Raw genomic sequence first — 12069 nt, 5'->3', positions numbered from 1 at the left:
ACAAATTCATTAATATTAAAATGATCACTCCAAGCAATTCTCTATAATTGCCGAGTGATTCTTTTTGTGCTACATTTGCAGACAAAATTAGCTGACAGGTCTGAGCTGTTGATGACTTATTTTCTGTTCAGTGCCTGAGGACTGACAGGAAAGTAAGGCATGACAGCTCAGACTCTCCCACTCATATTAAAAAAATAAATAAAAACAAACCCCAAATCGAAGATCGGTAGGAGAGATGCCCATTTTCTCCTGCCACGTTGCACAATCACCTAACAATGCTAACCCCTCCCCCCACAGTGGAAGATATGCCCACTCCCTCTCATCACCAAGCATCCCCCCCCCCGGTAAGAGATATAACCACTCCCTCCCGCTGCCAACCAACACCACCCTGACACACCCACCTACCCCCACCCCCGGCAGTGGGAGAGATGCACACTTCCTCCTGTCGCCAAGCAAAGCCCCCTCATGACACCCCCCTCCCCGGGAGTGAGAGAGATGCACCAGGGAGGGGAAGGCCCGCCATTTTGAAGAGGCGGCTCTGCTGTCCGGAGGGAATAGGCATCCCTCCAGCAAGCCATCGTTAACAAGGGGGAGGGGGTCATCAAGAGGCACTAGGGTGTCAGGGGTGTTGTGTGATAGTGGGAGGGAGTGAACATCTCTCCTGCTACTGAGAGGGTGTTGTGGGGGGCATTGGTTAGCAGAGGGAGTAGGCATGTAACCGGAAAAATAAAAAACCCAAAACTGTTGTAACTTAACTAGAAATGTCCAGTTAGCTCTTTTGTAATCCGCCTTGAACTGCAAGGTATAGGCGGAATAGAAGTCCCTAATGTAATGTAATGTAATATAATGTAATGCATTTCTCCTGCTGCGGGAGAGGGTGTTGGGGGGTGGCGCGTTGCTTGGTGGCAGGAGGGAATGGGCATCTCTCCCGCTACCAGGGGAGTTGCTTGGCAGTGGGAGCAAGTAGGCATCTCTCCCGCTGCTAGGGGGGGTATCGAGGGGGCATTGCTTGGCAGTGGGAGGGAGTGGGCATCCCTCCTGCTGATCTTGATTTGGTTTGCTTTTTTTTATGCATTTATTTTGCGCATGTGCAGACTGCTATCACCAGCAATGGGTACATGTAGATTTAGTGAACCTTCACTACTCTCCTTCAACCTGCATGTTTTTTTGGAGAATGACCCGCTTTTTAAAATCACTACAATAACGGCTGTGACAGCGGACCATCGGTTTTTAACATAAAGTTTTTAGAATCTAACCCTCTGTCTTGTTTTCCTTATCTTTTTCTAGTGCCTTTAATGCTAGCCGAATGGCCTGCAGTTCCAAACGATTTATGGACTATTTTCTCTGATGGAGAAAACATTGGCCCTGCAGCAGATGCCCGCCACAATGGGCCCTCCAGTCTGCCAGGCTCACAATAGGTGTGAGGAACATCCATGAGGGGATTAGAAGAGAAACACCTGTTGACTAGGAGCAACAAGAGCAGGCTGTTCCTAGCTTCCACTGTCCAGAGATGCAGCTTTTGGAGGGAATGATGCTGCAGGGACCATTGGGGGAGAATCCTGTAGGGGACGCGTTTGCGCCCTCGCCCAGGGAATCATTTCCAGAGTGGCTGCCATCGAGTCCAGGACCTGAAGGTACAGTCAGGCAGTGGGATCTTTCATTGCTAGGAGACCTGCAGTCTGTTTCATGAGCTTCTGCTTGTATGGCTCCGGAAGAAAGCTGCAGCTATTCGCTGTGTTGAAGCGGACTCCCAAATGTTCCAAGCTTTGGGTCGGCTCTAGGTGACTCTTCTTGAAGTTGATTATCCAGCCCAAATCCTGTAGGAGATTTCCCACTTGCCGCACAGCTAGCTCAGCCCCCATCTTTGACAAGGCTCTGATCAGCCAATCATTCAAGTATAGGTGTACCTGTACTCCCATCTTGCGGAGGTGAGCTGCAACCACCACCACCACCCTTGGTAAAGGTGCATGGAGCTGTTGCCAACCTGAAAGGAAGGGCCGCAAACTGGAAATTGCAGAACATGAAATCTCAAGTATTTCCTGAGGGCCGTGAAAACGGCAATATGAAGGTATAACTCCATCAGATCTAGGAAGGCTAGGAATTACCCCAGTGTTACCACTGCAATTTCTAATCAGACCATATCCATGCAGAAGTGCAAAACTTTGAAGGCCACATTTAGATACTTGAGGCCCAGAATTAGTCTCCAGTCTTTGGTGCCATTTTTTGGGCACTATGAATTATATGGAGTATCTGCCAGAGCCTGATTCTTCGTCAGGGACTAGTTCTATGGCATGAATATCTAGCTGCCCATGCATTGTCACTTGGACCCTGGTTTTCTTGTCCAGCCATACGACTGAAGAATCCACATACAGATCTGGGAGAAGACGATAGAAATCGATCTAGTGATCCTCCCAAATAAGATCTAAAATTCAGCAGTCTTAGAAAATTTGCTCCCACATCCTCCAGAATGCCGACAGCTGCCCACCAATATGCAGAAGCACAGCTGCTGTCTTGGCATCATTTGAGTCTTCTTGGAGGCAGGGCTGACACGAGACACAGGGTTGCTGTTTGTTTGGACCCTTGATAAGATCTCTGAGTGGAGATATCTGTGTAATACTGGCAGGATTGACATGAAAATTACCTCTGCCTCACCCAGCAAGTAGGCGAGGTCTGCTATCAGGCAGAGACTTAGGACAGCAATCCACCATACTGACCATGAGGTCATCTAAGCCCTTACCAAATAGCATCTGCCCTTTGATCCACAAAAAGAGCACTTCAAACTGCCTCCTAAGAACTACATCCACCTTGCTTCGATGCTACCTGGACCCCTCTGCTGTTCCTCAGCCCTAGAGGACTCAGAGGAGGCTAAGCCTGAGGCTTCTACCCTTCCCTCATTTGCCCCGAGGCACGCAGTACACAGATGGTCCTTGGCCAAGCATCCAGCACAAAACTGGCATGATATGGGGGTAGAACAGCCGGAGGAATCCATTCCAATTGATTTTAAGACAAATCGAAGGGTTTTGAGGCAGATGAAGGTTTTACAAAAAAAGATAATTTAAAATCCAAGATGGCTGCTGCCAGCAAATTCGAGCCAAAACAGCCCGTTGGAGGTTCCCCTGAAGTTTAAAAAAACTCAGAGACAAGGATTTTGGAGGTGGGAAACCCTAACTCTGGCCCCAGAAACCCTCAAAAATCATTTTTTGACCCTCCCCCTCCCCCCTAATTTTCCCTGTAGGGAATAATGGGTTGTACTCACTGTGCTGTGCTGGTGCCTGCCTTGTCAGTTTTCCAGCAGCCTAATAGGAGAAACTTTTCTGCCTCAAATCCTTTCCAAAACAGATTCAAAACTGGAGATCTTTAGGCTGCCAGTCATACTGGACCTAACTGAGACCTCAACCCCCACAGATCCTCGCGCTGCAACAAGGGGAGTGAAAAAACCAGCCGGATCTCTGAAGCCCAAAGGGACTCACACAGGGACCCCACAGCCTGCGCTCAAGTCTCTGATAAATCAGAAATGAGCTAGCTCCCAGGGGAATGGTCCCCAAGTTTCCAAACTGCATCAAACAGGCTAGCTCAACATGTATTCCTGGAGGTTGCTCTGCGAGCAGCAGACCACCCATGCAGAATCTGCATCCTTTCCCAGACAGAGCTGCTCCAAATTGGGAACCTCTAGGCACCAAACCCTCCTTGCCTGCCGTGAGATAAAGCAAGGACTGACTCATCTAAACTCTCGGGATGACAAAGTAGCACTGTCTTCAAACCTAGAATAATGCTACAATAAAGTTGAACCAATGGAGATATAACATGGAAATCTAATCTCCCAGACTCTTTTGCTAAGCACCTGAGATTAAGGGCCTGTTTTACAAAGCCACGCTAGCAGCTGCAGCGTGGTAACAGCCCCAAAGCCCATAGAGATTTAAAGGGCTTCGGGGTCTTGCAGGGCGGCAGCCACTAGTGCGGCTTTGTAAAACAGGCCCTAAATGTTAAAATATTATTGAGCCATTTTGCTTTAGAAAATGAGATATTAACAGGGCAGTTTAGTGCAGGAAGGCACATTAGGAGATCGTGAACAGGCACCCCTGCAGCCAGCTTGCTACCAACATTGAGAGGAGAGATCTTATCTGACCTCTTAAAAAGAACTGCAAGCCATGGTACACAGAGGGCTGCTTAGTGCCGGAGGGCAGATTGGGAGATCATGAACAGGCACCCCCATGGCCAGCTTCCTACCTGTGTTTAGAGGAGAGGTCTTATCTGGCCTCATAAAAATAGCTGCAAGCTGCGGTACACAGAGGGCTGTTTAGAACCGGAGGGCACGCTGGGAGATTGTGAACAGGTACCGCTACTGCCAACTTGCTACCTGTGCTGAGAGGAGAGGTCTTATCTGGCCTCTTAAAAAGAACTGCAAGCTGTGGTATGCGGCCCATGGACGTGAGCCCTTGGACGCGAGTCTAAAGGGGCATGGCCAAAGGGATAGGACATGCCCCTTTTGAGCCCTGAGGAGCTGGGAGCAGGGTATTATCAGCTTTAATATTATGGGGAAAAGAAAAGCGAAGATACTTCCATCTTCTTCTGCTACGGGACCTATGGACCGTCATCTTCAACCCATAATGGTACCATCACTGGATGATAAGGAAAACCTATCTTCTCAATCTGCTTCCCTCTCGTCAGCTGAACCATCACCACCTCTTCAACCAGCTTTAAGTTCTGAAGGGAGAATAGATTTATGCTCCAAAGATGAGGAAGAATCTACCCCCCTTACAACTATCTGGTTTGGACCGAAGTATAGAACTTTCTAAGCAAAGTGGGGGAAACAACAAATTTACAATGGCTGATACCTGTTCAGATGTTATAAGTTCTTTTCCTAAGGATAAGACAATTACTTTACAAGATGTCTGGATAGTGGTGACTTGAATTGAAACCTCCTTACAGGGTGCTGTTTCTAAACTTTGTCAATTTTCATCGGAGATGACGTCAAAAATAACATGAGACTCAACTGACTTCAATTGGAAATAAATTGGATAAATTAGATTCTTTAGTAACTACTTTGCAAAAATCAGCAATGTCAAATATTAAACACAATACATTATTGCATGGTCTTTTGAAGAAAATGGAAAATTTAATGAGACCTAAAAATCTTAGGTTTTTGAATTTTCCTATCTCCCATTATCTAGCACCATTGGAACTCCTGGGAATGTATGAGAGATGTTCTTCAATATGCTCAGGTGGAATTGTTTACACCTGATAATGTTTATTACATCCCCAGGAGCTCCAGGAATATTGCAGATAAAGGAGAAATAAATTAGTTGGTATCTCCAGATAGTTTAAATATTTCTCAATTTTTGGAATCATCTAAGGATTGTATAGCTAAGCAAGCTACTTTGTTGGTTACGTTTAAGACAGAATTAGAAAAGCAAGCTATTCTTAAATTGTATTTTGCTAAAAAGCAGGCCTTGTTTTGTGGTCAACAATTAAGAGTTTTTCCAGATGTAGCCAGGCAAACTCAATTTCGAAGGAAATAGTTCTTACATCTTAAGTCCAAAGTCTTGGCTGTGGGAACTACTTTTTTTCTCAGATTTCCATTCAAATGCTTGGTATCTTAAGGAAATAATAAATATATATTTGTGGATCCATGCCCAATTAGAGATTTTTCTTAAAGATAAACCTTTACTTGAGAAAGTTTTAGAGACTAATATAGTGGTTGATAATAATAAATAAGTGGCATGTGAAAAGTTGGGGTTTTTGCCTGTTTTGACAATATTATGAATAATTTTTTTTAGAATTTTCCTAGCCTATTAAGGTGCAAGATAGCGCCAATGATGTGGACAAAAATAATAGGAACGTTTTTCCTTATCTTTTTTAAAATGTAATAACTGTGAAAATTTGCTTGCATTTGGTTATGTATGTAACAAATGGAAAGAAAGAAAGAAAATAAAAAAGAAACAAGATGTTAAAACGGGGCATGACACCGAGATAAGCTTACCCTGGATCAGTGGCATGGAATGTTGCTACTTTTGGGGGTTTTAATGGGTGATGGTGATCTGGGTTGGCCGCTGTGGGGATGGGCTGCTGGGCTGGATGGACCATTGGTCTGGCCCAGTGGGGTTATTTAAAAAATAAATAAATAAATAAAAACCAAACAGAGCAGGTCAAAACACACTTTCTCAGTTTGCTTGCAGAAAGAAAAACTGGAGAGGGCACTATACTCCACTTGTGAAGGAGGAAGAGCTGAAAGATGTGATTGACATCCTTCTGCAACAGTTAAGAACCAGAGGATATTCATCTACAGTACCTATATTTATGTAAGAGAAAACACATTATTTTCAACACACAATGCTCTTTAGGATAGGATTTTACCTTCAAAATCATCCAGTTTTTTTGCCAACTGTTGTTCAAGCTGAAATCAGAAGGAATGAAACAGGTTAGTCGCAGCCTTCAAAACAAATATATACCAAATGTATACCATGTAATTCTGTAGGAAATTCCAAAATTAGAAGGCTCAATTTTAAATTTAGTAGCTTGCTCAGTACTTACAAACTTTCTAGCTTGCTAAACTGAATTCTTTGTGAGTTTGTGATATCTTGTATTGATCCAATGTAAGAATAATCCATGAGACTTATATGTCACACTTGAAGAAGAATCCTTTACGGTCTCAAAAGGTCATTTAACAAAACATCTTTGGATTATTTTACATTGACTCAACAAAGATATATCACAGTCTCCAAAAACTCCAATTTGCCTAGAAACCAATGTGTCTACTAAAACATTTTGCACTATAAACAGTCTAAAACTAAGATTAACACTACCCCCCAGTCCCAACCCCCTCGAGCTGTTCCCCATTCTCCCAGACATCTACTTATCAAACCCAGACCTAGGAGCCAGAGCTGACCTCTGTTGGAAACAATTCGCAGTAACCGACTGGCAAACCTTCAACTCATACTACAACAAATATACACACTCCCATTGCAAATTGGACACATGCCCACCAAATATCATGAAAACGGCACCCCCCTGCTTCAAAGCAAAAATGATGACATGGGTTAACTTTCTATTATCCTCAGGAAACTTCCCGTCTGAGCAAGGCCATATTATGATCACCCCTATTATAAAAAATGCGAATGAACCACCCAATTCCCCATCTAACTATAGACCGATTGCCAGTATCCCCTTATTCACCAAAATTGCGGAGGGGCTGGTAAAGGCGGAACTCTCTGCATACCTAGATAAATTTAACATACTCAGCGACTGTCAATCAGGCTTTCGCACTGACCACAGCACGGAAACCATCTTAGCTTCCCTTCTCGACCACCTCCACACGCTCTTCAGTCAGGGCTCAAGTGCCTTAATCATACAACTTGACCTGAGCAGCGCTTTTGACCTGGTAGACCACACCATTCTCCTTGAATGCCTGGCTCACATCGGCATCTCAGACCAGGTCCTTAACTGGTTTCAGGGGTTCCTAAGAAATAGATCCTACAAAGTATGCAAGAATAACTCTTTCTCTTACAGCTGGGACAACACCTGCGGGGTCCCGCAGGGCTCCCCCTTATCCCCCACCCTATTCAACATCTACCTGGCCTCCCTAGGCAACCTTCTTCATAACCTCAAGCTCAAATTCTTCATTTATGCAGACGACATCACTATATCCATCCCACTCACTAACTTTTCACATGAAATACTCGACCACACTACAAACATTCTCAACCAGATCGAACTCTGGATGCTAGCATTCAGACTGAAACTAAACCCCGATAAATCTAAATTCTTCCTAGCCACCCCCAATGACAAAATCAAAGAAACTACAATTCAACTGAAAGGAATGACCTTCCCCCTCGAACCAACCTTAAAAATCCTGGGAGTCACGCTGGACAAAAATCTTTCCTTAGAAAATCACACCGACCTCGTCATCAGGAAAAGCTTCTCTGCACTTTGGAAACTTCGCACCATAAAAAAATACTTCAATGACACTTCCTTCCGCCTTCTTGTACAATCCTCCATCCTCAGTATTCTAGATTATTGCAACATCATATACCTTAACGCCACGAAGAAAACAACCAGGAGACTAAAAATAATCCAGAATACCGCCGTGCGCCTCATCTTTGACCTAAAGAAATGGGAACATGTCACCCCATTCTACCACCAACTCCACTGGCTGCCTTTCGAGTCTAGAGTCCTTTACAAATTCGCATGCTTCTGTTACAGGGCGGTAAATGGTTCCTCACCAAGTTACATCAATCCTCACTTCAACCTCTACCTTGGTTCCTCACCAAGTTACATCAATCCTCACTTCAACCTCTACCGCACCAACAACAAATCCCGTCGTATTCAGCTGTTCGCCTTCCCCTCACCCAAACTTTGTCACTTCAAAAGATTCCTTGACAGAACTTTCGCCTTCCAAGCAGCCAAGCTGAACCCATGGCTAGCACAAATGATACTAGAGGCCCCCACTTACCTCGGGTTCAGAAAATCACTTAAAACTTACCTATTCCGCATACAAGACCCGAACGGTTCCCCCCCCTGACAATATCTCCCCCCCTCCCCAATCTGGCCCCCTCATGAGGCCTTCCCCCTTTCTTTTGCCCCTCTTTCCGCATCCTCTGTCTAGTTCAAATAAAGCTGATAAATAATTGAAACTCTGTTACTCTGTAATTCTAATAACAAATCTGTAACTCTAATAACAAATCTGTAATTCTGACAAATAATTGTAAATCTGCCTGTCTATGCAGACCCTAATGTAACTCAATGTAAACCGCCTTGAACTCGCATGGGTATGGCGGTATATAAAAATAAACTATTATTATTATTATTATTATTAAAAGAGGAATTTTGAGCAAATAGCACAATTACTTATTGTAACAGGTATTATCTGGGACAGCTGGCAGATATTCTCATATATAGGTGATGTCATCCACGGAACCTAGTACAGACAGTATGAAAAGTGTACTGTCACTAAGTTTTAAGAAACTTTACGACTGCTCCCACCACTCATACGCGAGTGCCTTCCCGCCCGACACCCGCTCGCGGTACCTCAATTCCGTAAGCAAGCTAAGAAGCCAACCAGGGAAGGTGGGTTGGTTGTGAGAATATCTATCTGCTGTCCTGGATAACACCTGTTACAGTAAGTAACTGCTTTATCCCAGGACAAGCAGGCAGCCAATTCTCTCCTAGCTTATTGTAATGGGATGGAGGGAGAGCTGGAAAGGAAAGAAATTTTGTAGAATATTACTTGGCCGAAGCAACCCTCCCTTCTGGGAAAAAAATTCCAGACAGGAGTGGGGCATGAATGTAAACTGAGGACCAAGAAGCTGCATTGCAGATTGTACCCATAGGAAAGGAACGGAAGAATGCAACTGAGGACACAATAGCTGGGAACTCACGTGCTATCATAGATTCTATAAGATGCAGTGTAGTCGAAACATAGCAAAAGAAAGAAAGACTGCAAGTTATATGGAAATAGATTTCTAGGGATGGGCTACGCCAACCCATGAGGAATGAAGGGGATGAACCAGTGAGAAAAGTTTCTGTAGAGCGTAGTAACTTGTAAGAGAAAAGTCAAGGTTCTTTTGCAGTCCAAGGTATAAAGAGCCATTTATTCAGGGTAAGAATGAGGCTTAATAGAGAGAAAATAGAAGTACAATGAGGAGATGTATATGACAATGCTTGACCTCTGTTGTCCAGACAAATTGGAGGGGTACAAAGAAATATATCATGGTGCCAAACTGTACAAGGTGGAAAGAAGGTAGCAACAGTGTGAAGAGAATAAGTTGAGGTTCCAAACCACTAGAGACCAGTGGAGATCGACAAGACCTGTGCACAGTTGGAAATCATATATTAACAGCTTGTTGACTTGAACATGAAAAGTACTCATAACCCAAAGGCAAACTCTGACTGACATAAGGCAAAGAGTTGCTTGTGAGAGGGGTAGGAACTAGGTTAAAGGCTTGATAAGATAAAGAGCCTATAACATTGAAAACCATCTCCCAAACTCTTCACAGGGCTGCTGTAAGAAGGTTGTCTGGAAGCAGCTAAAAGAGTCTGGAAGGATAAGAAAAAGACAGCGTCTGTTGAGGATACCTTGAAAGGCACCAAAGGGTAGAACAGACTCTCGAATCCTAAGAGAAAGACCTTTGGCCTTGGCTAAAATAAGAGAAGTATCATGGCTGTCTGGCCCACCAGGGGCTAGAAAAAGCTTGGAGTCCGAATCCTGCTGAAGCTGAATTAGCGAATTGAGGAAGAGAGGAATAGGAGGAAACACACAAAGGGACTGGTCTGTTCCAACCAAGAGAAAGGCAGCCATTGCTAGACAATGAGTAGGAGATTGTCTGGAGCAGGGGTAGGCAATTCCAGTTCTCAAAAGCCACAGGCAGGTCAGGTTTTCAAGATATCCACAATAAATATGCATGAGATATATTTGCATCTTAAGGAGGCAGTACATGAAAATCTATCTCATACATATTCGTTGTGGATATCCTGAAAACCTGACCTGCCTGTGGCTCTCGAGGACCGGAATTGCCTACTCCTGGTCTAGAGCAAATTGGTAATTTGTGATTGAAGAAGGACAGAAAAAAAGGGATATATGTTGAGTAATTTCCTAGGGCCAAATATTCTCAGTCCCTTGACAAAGAGCCCGAGAACTAGAAACTCCGGCTGAGGTATAGAGTACCGTGCACCCTGAGCAATTCAACAACAAGAAGTTGAGAAGAAGTGTGCATGAGCACAGAAAATATCTGTGAAAGCAAAAATTAAAGAAATGTAAGGGACCTGTATGGAAAGTCCCATAGGAACAGGTCTATAATGTGCATACTGACTCTAGAATGCATTTGTAGACCATAATAATTGTAGACCATATAGAAGAAACCATCAGTCCAGAGACTATGACTGAGATGAACTGGAGCAAAAAGAAAAAACATCCTAAAAAGGATGTAGTGGCCTTACTACCACTCCCAAACCTCCGGGCCTTTTAGAATCAAAAGGAGGTGGAGTAAAAAGTTTTGTGGGGAATGTTCATGAAAGAACAATTGTAGGGAAAAAGACGTGAAGTAAATGAATGCATTTTGGAAGGTACTGTATAAGCAATGATTGATCCTGCTTTGAAATGAAAGCAGTACAAAGAACTGATATGGCGGGAATCTAACTTACAGGCTCTACAATCCTATTAGATCCCGTTAGTGTCCTTAAATCAAAGTATCCAAGCGACAGGAAAAAATAAAACACCTTACAGGCTCTACACCCCATGGTGGAATCCTGAAGCAGTTGTAGCCTGAGTGATGCATGGCAATTTGTGATGTTCTTGCTCAAAACACATAGAGCAGGGGTGTCAAAGTCTCTCCTCGAGGGCCGCAATCCAGTCGGGTTTTCAAGATTTCCCCAATGAATATGCATGAGATCTATTTGCATGCACTGCTTTCAATGCATATTCATTGGGAAAATCCTGAAAACCCGACTGGATTCCGGCCCTCGAGGACTGGAGTTGCCCACCCCTGCTCTACACCCATGTTAGGTTCCCCTCTTAGTGGAATGGAGTCCAGGTAATAGGAAAAATATCACTTTACAGGCTCAACAGCTATGATGGATTTCCTACTAATGTGAGTTTGCACAGCGCAGCTCATAGGAAACATGGAGTATAAATACTGCTGGAAATCAAGAAATTTAAGATGGAACCCATGTCGTGACCAAGAGAATTTTTTTTTTAGGCGGTTATGGGTATAAAATTAAAAAGAGAGACTTCCCATAAGGACTGTGAGAAGTCATAGGTCGGTTAAAATGAGAGATCCACGCTGATGGTATAGTGAATACAAGCTCCAATTGCTCTAAAAGGATTGAGCAGACAGATGAGCAACTGCCACTGAATCAATGTAAGGCTGCTAGCACATTTGTCACTATTGTGGTGGCTGTCCAGACCCAGAAGGTGTAGAAGGAGAAAGTCTCCGATGTGAAGGAGGTTATTTAGTAGATTTCCTTGAAGAAAAAGACTGTGCTTTATTTAAAGTATTCCAAGTCTGTTCATGTTGAGCCAATTTTTGTGCAGCAACCTCGATGGGCTTGCCAAAAAGCTCCTTCCCTAGGCATAGA

At 43.9% G+C, this 12069-nt stretch overlaps 1 protein-coding gene across 2 annotated transcripts in view; it reads right to left on the bottom strand.

The window, feature by feature from the left end:
* BRF1 (BRF1 RNA polymerase III transcription initiation factor subunit) overlaps positions 1–12069 on the bottom strand; it is a 360212-nt gene that overhangs the window by 100080 nt on the left and 248063 nt on the right. For both annotated transcript variants that reach the window (XM_033952886.1, XM_033952885.1), the window contains exon 9: positions 6355–6394. In XM_033952886.1, coding sequence (XP_033808777.1) covers positions 6355–6394 — 40 coding nt within the window. The remainder of the gene's footprint in view (positions 1–6354; positions 6395–12069) is intronic.

Source organism: Geotrypetes seraphini, chromosome 7 (genome assembly GCF_902459505.1).
Source record: "Geotrypetes seraphini chromosome 7, aGeoSer1.1, whole genome shotgun sequence".
Lineage (NCBI taxonomy): Eukaryota > Metazoa > Chordata > Amphibia > Gymnophiona > Dermophiidae > Geotrypetes > Geotrypetes seraphini.
Note: the sequence above shows the minus strand (reverse complement) of the source record. Positions and strands in the feature narration are given on the sequence as shown.